The sequence below is a fragment of the Lactuca sativa genome, chromosome 4, assembly GCF_002870075.4.
Source record: "Lactuca sativa cultivar Salinas chromosome 4, Lsat_Salinas_v11, whole genome shotgun sequence".
NCBI lineage: Eukaryota > Viridiplantae > Streptophyta > Magnoliopsida > Asterales > Asteraceae > Lactuca > Lactuca sativa.
The window spans coordinates 293,677,857-293,685,861 of NC_056626.2; the positions used below are offsets into that span (position 1 = coordinate 293,677,857).

Sequence of the window (8,005 nt, forward strand, 5' to 3'; positions counted from 1 at the left end):
TAAATAATTTCACATAATACAAAATTTTAATTTATTGCTGAAAAGTTGAAATATTTTAACTTTGATATGTAATTTTTGAATGATTGTAACTCATCAAATATAACACCAAAAACAACAAAATTGTAGTCTAAAATCATCTACAAACTCTAAATTACACGTTGGAAAAAACCGCATGTTAATCCGACTTAAAACGAATGAGATATGTTTGTTTAACATTTTTTTAAAATAAGTCAGTTCAAAACCGGTTTTTACCTGGAACCGGCCGAACCGGGCCGGTTTTGCTAAAATCCTAGAACCGAGAACCGGCCCGGGGGTCCAAAAAAAACGGTCCAGTCCAGTCTAGTTCACCGGTCCATAGGTCCAAATGCTCACCCCTAGGCTAAAACAACAAGGGCAAAATCGTCCAAATTGACAAAATTCAATGATGATATGGGAAACGTCTTTAAAATCCAAACCAACCAAAATGAGTAAAACATTACCCTGTACCTAGTTAAAATTCCAAAGTAAAAAACATAACACCAGTTTTAAGGAAAAAATGACATCTAGAAAAGTTATGAAACAAATTAAGAAACCAGACAATTCTATAGCGACAGTGGCAAGATCGTCCATAATAAGAACCAACAGGAGAATACTTTCATGACAACCCTGGTGAGTTCTATATAGTATAGAAGAGAAATATCGATAGATTCACATAAATCGGAAGAGGAAAAGGTATCCAAAAAAATGATAAAAAAAAAAATTCTTCTTGTGTTATTGACAAGAATTGAGGGAGGAGAGATGAGAGTTTATAGAAATTACGATTCTAAGGTATCATTACGTATCCAAATAAGAGTCTCTTGACCAATCAACGCTTTGGAAAACCAATCGACTTCTTGTCTTCTTACATCCTGACCTTTCGTCTTTTTAGGCAATGATTGGGAAGATGGAGCCAGACTCCGATAGTCGAAGCCGTAAGTAACGTAGTCGATTGGAGATGCTGAGCTTATTGGGCCAAATACCTATAATATTAACTTGATTTGTATATCCTAAAACTAATTTATATTATGTAAAATTGTAAAAACATAAATAATAAAAAAAATTACAAAAAACATATTTTTACAAAAATACTTTTTTTTAATAAAACAAATTATATCTTTTAGTGTATTGTAAAAAAAATTACGAACAATTTTATATGTTTTTTTTACGTATTTATTTTACGTAAAATATATTTTTTTATGTATTTTCAAAATATGTTTTTGTATAATATTTTATTACATTGCTATGATCCTAAAACATATTTTCACATTTTCATTAAAAAAAAAAATTTTACGTATTTATTTATTATAAAATATGCTTTTTATATATATAAAAATACATTTTCGTATAACATGTTATTACGTTGTTATAATGCGAAAATATAGTTTTACGTTTTGTCCCGTCTTTAGTTGGTTTATACTAAAATGGCATGAATTATTGGTAAAATATATGTCCATATTTTCATACTTTTACGTTATGTTAACATCTTTAGTTGGTATAAACCATCTAAAAATGTTTTAACATAACATAAAAGTATGAAAACATAAAAAATATGTTTTAACCATAATGTTGACGTTTTCATATAAACCAACTAAACGTGTTAACAAAACGTAAAAATATATTTTCGGATTATAACAACATAATAACATATTTTACAAAACGTATTATTAAAATACATAAAAAAAATATTTTACGTAAAAGAAATACATAAAAAAATATATAAATTGTTTGTAAAGAATTATTTTTTTACAATATACTAAAAATATATTTTTTTTATTAAAAAAAATTGTTTTTTTAATATGTTTTTTGTAATTTTTTTTATTATTTATGGTTTTACAAATTTCCATAATATAAATTAGTTTTAGGAAACATAAACCAATTAATCTATAGCTCAGCTAAAAAAGCTTTTGCTCATAAAAGAGAATGGGAGGAGACAAAAATACCTCTCACATGCGAGACATGTTATGCCTTAACAGATGAAAATAAACGATATCATAAAAAGGATTCATGCAAGTTTTGCAAACCGTTGGAACAGTCTATGTCAAAAAAAAAATAGTAAAGACTGAATTTATGACTTTTTACTAAACCAGATCGGTTATGTAATTTTGTCCATTATTTAATAAGCTGGTAAATATGTCTTGATTGATGTGCCTTTTTAGAGTCAATAAATACATTTAATAATGATTAAATTATTTACGTTTGAGTATATAATTCAAAAGAATGTTAAGACGGAATACCTATTTGTCTATATCTTCAAGCCTATATAAAAACTTGTTTTTTTTTCTACAAATAGATGTCATAATCGCACTTGTACATATATTATTTCAAACAACATGAAAGCTAAACCACAAGCAACATAGCTAGTGTACAACAATTAAATACGAAAATTGCTCCAACATGAAAGGAATTAAGAAGCACCAATATTTTCATAAATGTAAGAATCATGAGAGACCATCAAAGCAAATCTCAAGTCCATTTCCACCTATCTCAGCAATCAAACATTGGAATCCACATTCCTCAAGCTCCTCAATTACCTTGTCGATAACCGTTGAAGACAATACTATTGACAATAGTTAAAGGCAACATCTCATTATTCACATGACTTAATATGATAAGCTATATATATGGATATTTCTTTTTTGAATTAATACATAAAGAAAAAAAAAGTTTTCTCCATTAAATCTTAACTTTTTTGTAAACTTTCTACGGCTAATTTTTAGAGTAAATTACACGAATGGTCCCTATGGTTTACGGTAATTTGCGAGTTTGATCCCTAACTTATTTTTTTAACTCGAAAGGTCCCTACTGTTTGTTTTTGTTACGTACTTGGTCCCTGTATTACCTAAAAAAAATATTTTGCCCTTAATTTTTTAATTTATTTAAATAAACACACCCTCAATCTCACACCCCTCACCTTACCTTACCTACCCCAACATTTTTCTCTATTTAAATAATAGTCTTTTTAGGTAAGACAGGGACCAAACGTGTAACGAAAACAAACAACAAATAGTAGGGACCTCCCGAATTAAAGAAATAAATTAGGGACCAAACGCATAAATTACCCAAACCATAGGGACCATTCGTGTAATTTACTCTAATTTTTATGATGTTGATTTGAAGAGTATTCACGTCTTTTACACAAATAATCGAGAGCAAGTCAATGTCCCCTTATTTGGTAGGACAAAAAATTACAATTTTTGTCTCAATATCATCACTCCAATTACGTTCCACTTTTTGCAGTGGGACAAAATACTACAGAATCAGTTTCAATCTCAGTCCAGTATATGTCAAACACACTACACCCTGGCCTACCATTTTTTTAAGACAAAAGATATATTTTGAAAAAAAAAACGAATAGTGTGATGAAAATATTGAAAAGGATACGTGAGGGTAAAAGAGTAAGAACACATCCACCACCACCAGCTCCGGTCAACTTAGAAGTCAACTTATAATTCAATGTTGTCCGTAACACTGCTTCGATAGAAGCATGACTGACACCCATGCATTGAAGCAAACCTTGATTCATTTGCATCAATTCTTCTACTTTTTGTTCTTTTTGAAGATGATCATCGGAAGATGATTGGAGTATTGAAGCGAATTCATTGCTGATGAAGTCAACAGCAGTAAATACAGATGTCATTGCATCAGGATGCCTGTTTTTACGTTCGTTAACTCCTGCCACTAATGCTTTTGTGTTTCTACCAACTTTTGTGTTGGTGATTAGCATTTTAAGGATCATGTTGGATTTTATTCGGGTTAAATCACCGGATTTGAACTTTATTAGATTTCCTGTGATCAATTAATTTAGACATGTAGTTTTAGTAACATGTAAATAACCCAAATGTGTAATACTATATAGGTATAAGATGTAATTACGTAAAAGATGCTATATTTTGGATTTTTTTTTTTTCCGGATTAAACCTCAACTTTATTTTTTTAAAGGGTTAATTTCATAAAAGACGTTATATTTTGTGTTTTTTTCGGGTTTAAACCTCATATTTATTTTTTGTCTGAAAAAGAGTTTGTATTTTTTTATTTTTTTTCTGCTCTGGCCCTTTTAATCATTTTTTTCCCAAAATTCGTAAAAGGTCTTATGTTTTGTGTTTTTTTCGTATTAAACCTCATCTTTATTTTTTTTTTTATGAAAAAGACCTTATGTTTTTTCATTTTTTCTGAAAAAAACCTCAACCTTCTAAATGTTTCCAAATATATCCTCAACTTTATTAGTCTTTCCTGAAGAAAAAAAAAACCGTCACATTTTAAAACATTTTTTGGAGAAAAATCACTAAAAGGGCCAAATCGGAAAAAATGAAAAAAAAAATTGCAAGGTTTTTTTCATGAAAAAAATAAAGTTGAGGTTTAATCCGTAAAAAACACAAAATATAAGATTTTTATGAAATTAACCCAAAAAATTTGTAAAATGTGAGGGTTTTTTTTGAGAAAAACTAAAAAGGTTGAGGTTTTATTTGGAAGCATTTAGAAGGTTGAGGGTTTTTTTCGGAAAAAAAAAATACAAAGTTGAGGGCTTTTTCGAAAAAAAAATGAAAAAATACAAGGTATTTTTCAGTTTTCACGCAAAAAATAAAATTGAGGTTTAATCAAAATATAAGGTTTTTTATGAGATTAATCCTTTTTAAAAAGCCCTTAAATTCTTTCCATTTTTTTCAATTAAGCCATTTTAGCATATTTACTGGTTTTACACAAAAATGTAATGGATTTTTTAGAAAATAAATAAAGTTTAGCTTTAATTCAAAAAAAAGAAAAATGTAAGCCTTTTTTAGGAAAAAAAGAACCGAATATATAGGGTTGTTTATGTAATTAACCCTAGATACAAAATAAAAATAAAAAAATAAAATATATTAGTATATAAATAAAGACATGATTAAGCTTAACCCAAGATCTCACTGATTCTTATCTCCAATATATAGGGTCATTTATGTGTTGTTATTTCTTCATAAGATGGATTTTGGTTTTATTTTAGGGTATTGTTGGAAGAAGATGAAGAAGACAAGGGCAAAGTGGTAATTATCAGACATACCGAATGTGCTGACTGTATTGTCTATACCAGAAGGCTTCCCATGAATAATCTTTTCACCTTCAAAAGCCCATTTGTTGACTAATTGCTGCTCTTTTTCTCCAAAAGCAGCCCAACCATGTTGACCAAAGTCAACTTTTACCGAATCTGATAAACCAAGAAAGGCTCCACAGAGTGAGACACAGAATGCTGCAGAGGATCCTAACCCTGATCCCAAAGGAAGCTCAGAAGACACACTCACTGTTGCTGCTTTATTCCTGAATGAACAACTATCTGAATATGAGAAAATGACTATTGTACCCTTCTTCGAAAACTGATTTTGAATAACAAATGATGGTTACTAGAGATTGCAAAGGAAAGCATACCCGTGAATAGAGGTGTATAACCAGAGAAAAGCAATAACTCCAGAAGCAATTCCAATTTTTGTTTCTGGAATTTCATGTTCTTCCACTAGTGTTGCAATGAGTTTGATTGTCTCTGGGGAACATGTTGTGGGTGAAGATGCGATTGTATTGGTTGAATCAGGTAACACCTCTTTGATTCTTCCAATGGGCCATGAAAAATTTAAGCCCACATCCATGAGGTGGAGTGTGAGGGTATTATCGTCATTATCTATTGGAAGAAAAATGAAGAATAAAGCATCAAGATTAGATATGTAATAAGATGTTACTAAGGACAGATGTGACTTGAATCTTTACTAAATTTTACCTACCTTATAGTCTTTTCTAGCAGTTACCAAAATTAATGAAATTTAGATTTTACTTCAATATTTATTTAAATATATCGATATTCCTGTTCTAAGAATATTTAGATTTCAAATATTTGCAATTTATTTTCCAAGATTGGGTTGTTGCTATCTTAAAGGGAGTTTACAAGGTTGGTTTGATATTTACAAGGTTATTTATTGATATTTCCAATGGGATCTCTCTTTCAAGCATGGTATCTATTTTATAGTGTCATTTAATGTTTTTATGACTCATATGTATGAATCAAATTTTCAGAGGAAAAGAATATAAAGTATGTAATTATTTCTTGTCCTTGTTGGAATCTCAAATTAGTCAGAAATGTTTAAGCTACCATGAAAATCACTCATCTTCATGAAGCAGTATGTTTATATTCAAGTGACTTATAAAGGAGCTGGTGAAAAAGGGTATCAGGGAGAAACTTAAACATTGGGATTTGGGTCTCGAACTGCATCAAATCACCAAGATTCTTTTAAGAACTCACCAATATTATCACAGAATTGATCAAGCAAATGAAAATTTATCTCTCTCGTACATCAGAAGCTTTAATATTCCACAAGCTTCTCTAAGGTGAATGATAAACTCCTATGGAATACTTCCAAAACTCATATGATGGCTTGATGAAGCCGAGCCAAACATGGCCAACTTATTGGAGCTTACTTAGGACTTCGCCATGTTATTCAATTCCCTAGAATGAATATTAATGGGTGGAGACATTTCATCAAACACCTGGTTCGCACTTAATCACTCTATGGTTAGGCTGTTACAGTTGGCTAGTTAAGTACTTGTGTTAGCAAAGTCGTCAAGAAATGCATCTCTATGTGATTGAGATTACGAATAATCAATCAACTCCATCAACATTTTCAAATTAAAAGAATTTACATACACTTAACCAGAATTAACCCACACTTAAAATTGGGATTCCTAAACATAACTAAAGTAGCACTTCAACGAGCAAATACGAAAAGTTAAGTGGCGAGTAAATTACCAGAAGGTGAATGGAAGCGAAGAGTGACGGATGTGTAGAGGCCAATGGAGGCGGCGACGGCTGCGGATCCATGAACAACGGCATGTTCTCCGGCGAGTATGATCTTTCCAGGAGCTCTAGCTCTCACCTCCATGGTCATGAATAGAATTGGGTGCGATTGATTTTCTTTCACCACTTTATTGATGGTAAATCAGTGAGTACTTTATAGAGATTATCGGGGATTTGTCCTGTATGGGAAGATAGCAGTTGATCGTGGAAATGTGTTTTCCAGTTTATGTAGACGAAAACGTTAAACGCATGGTCAAAATAGGCCTTCTCAACGTGATGGACTGCTGAGTGCCGAGTAGGTATGTTTTTTTTTATTTATTTAAAGATGTTTTCGTAGAAAAGTGTTACTGTTATTATATTTAAAAAAGTTAAATATACAGTATATTTTTTAAAGTAAAATTTTGAAATAAATATAAATGAAAAAATGAATAAGTAATTCAATCTATATTAATAAAAAATTATTATCATGTTTTAAATAATCATGTTAAATATGAATGTGTAAAAATTAAGTATTTTTTGAAGTAAACTTTCAAAATGAAAACAATAAATAGAATAAATACAAGAACCATTTATGTAATTTGTCTTAATTAATCTATACTAATAAAACTAATTAATATAAATTTACAAATGAAATTCATTAGTATATTAATAGAAATAAGAATTCACAAACTGAAATGTTTACTATATACATTAATTCACATTAATTACTATGAGGTGACATTTAATAGGCGAGAGTTGAATAAAAATGACAAGTGGAAAAAAATTAATTCTAAGAAAATGACATGTGTCAAATTCAATAAGAAGTTGACATTTGACAAAATTATCTTTATTTATTATGGTAGATTATTTATACATTTCTTAATCCTATCATTAAAAAATATTAGAATAACTGTTTTCGTAGCAGAGGTCCAAACCAAAAACTGGGAACTGAACCAGTTGAAGGTCCAGACCATATCTTAAACCAGTTCGGTTTTCCGTTCCAACATCGGATTTCTTCATAAAGGACGTGTTCGGCAAAATTAGCTGGTAGCGGGTAACTTGTAACTTGTAGTGTTTTGTTAAACATTACATAAAGTAACATTTGGATTTGAAGCGTTTTGTTTAAACTAAACATTAGAAGCTTGTAGTGTCAAACAAGACTTTATGTTCAAAACGGAGCGTTTTGTCAAAACACTA

General features: G+C 30.0%; 1 protein-coding gene across 1 annotated transcript; it reads right to left on the reverse strand.

Annotated features, from left to right (window-relative positions):
• Positions 1-2,277: 2,277 nt before the first annotated feature.
• LOC111901045 (mevalonate kinase) lies at positions 2,278-7,101 on the reverse strand. The gene is made up of 5 exons (XM_023896911.3): positions 6,782-7,101; positions 5,416-5,662; positions 5,054-5,307; positions 3,400-3,804; positions 2,278-2,575 (listed from the first exon to the last, which is right to left on the reverse strand). The coding sequence occupies exons 1-5, from the start codon at positions 6,918-6,920 to the stop codon at positions 2,457-2,459; spliced, it is 1,164 nt and encodes a 387-aa protein (XP_023752679.1). The 5' UTR covers positions 6,921-7,101; the 3' UTR covers positions 2,278-2,456.
• Between the last annotated feature and the right edge of the window lie 904 nt (positions 7,102-8,005).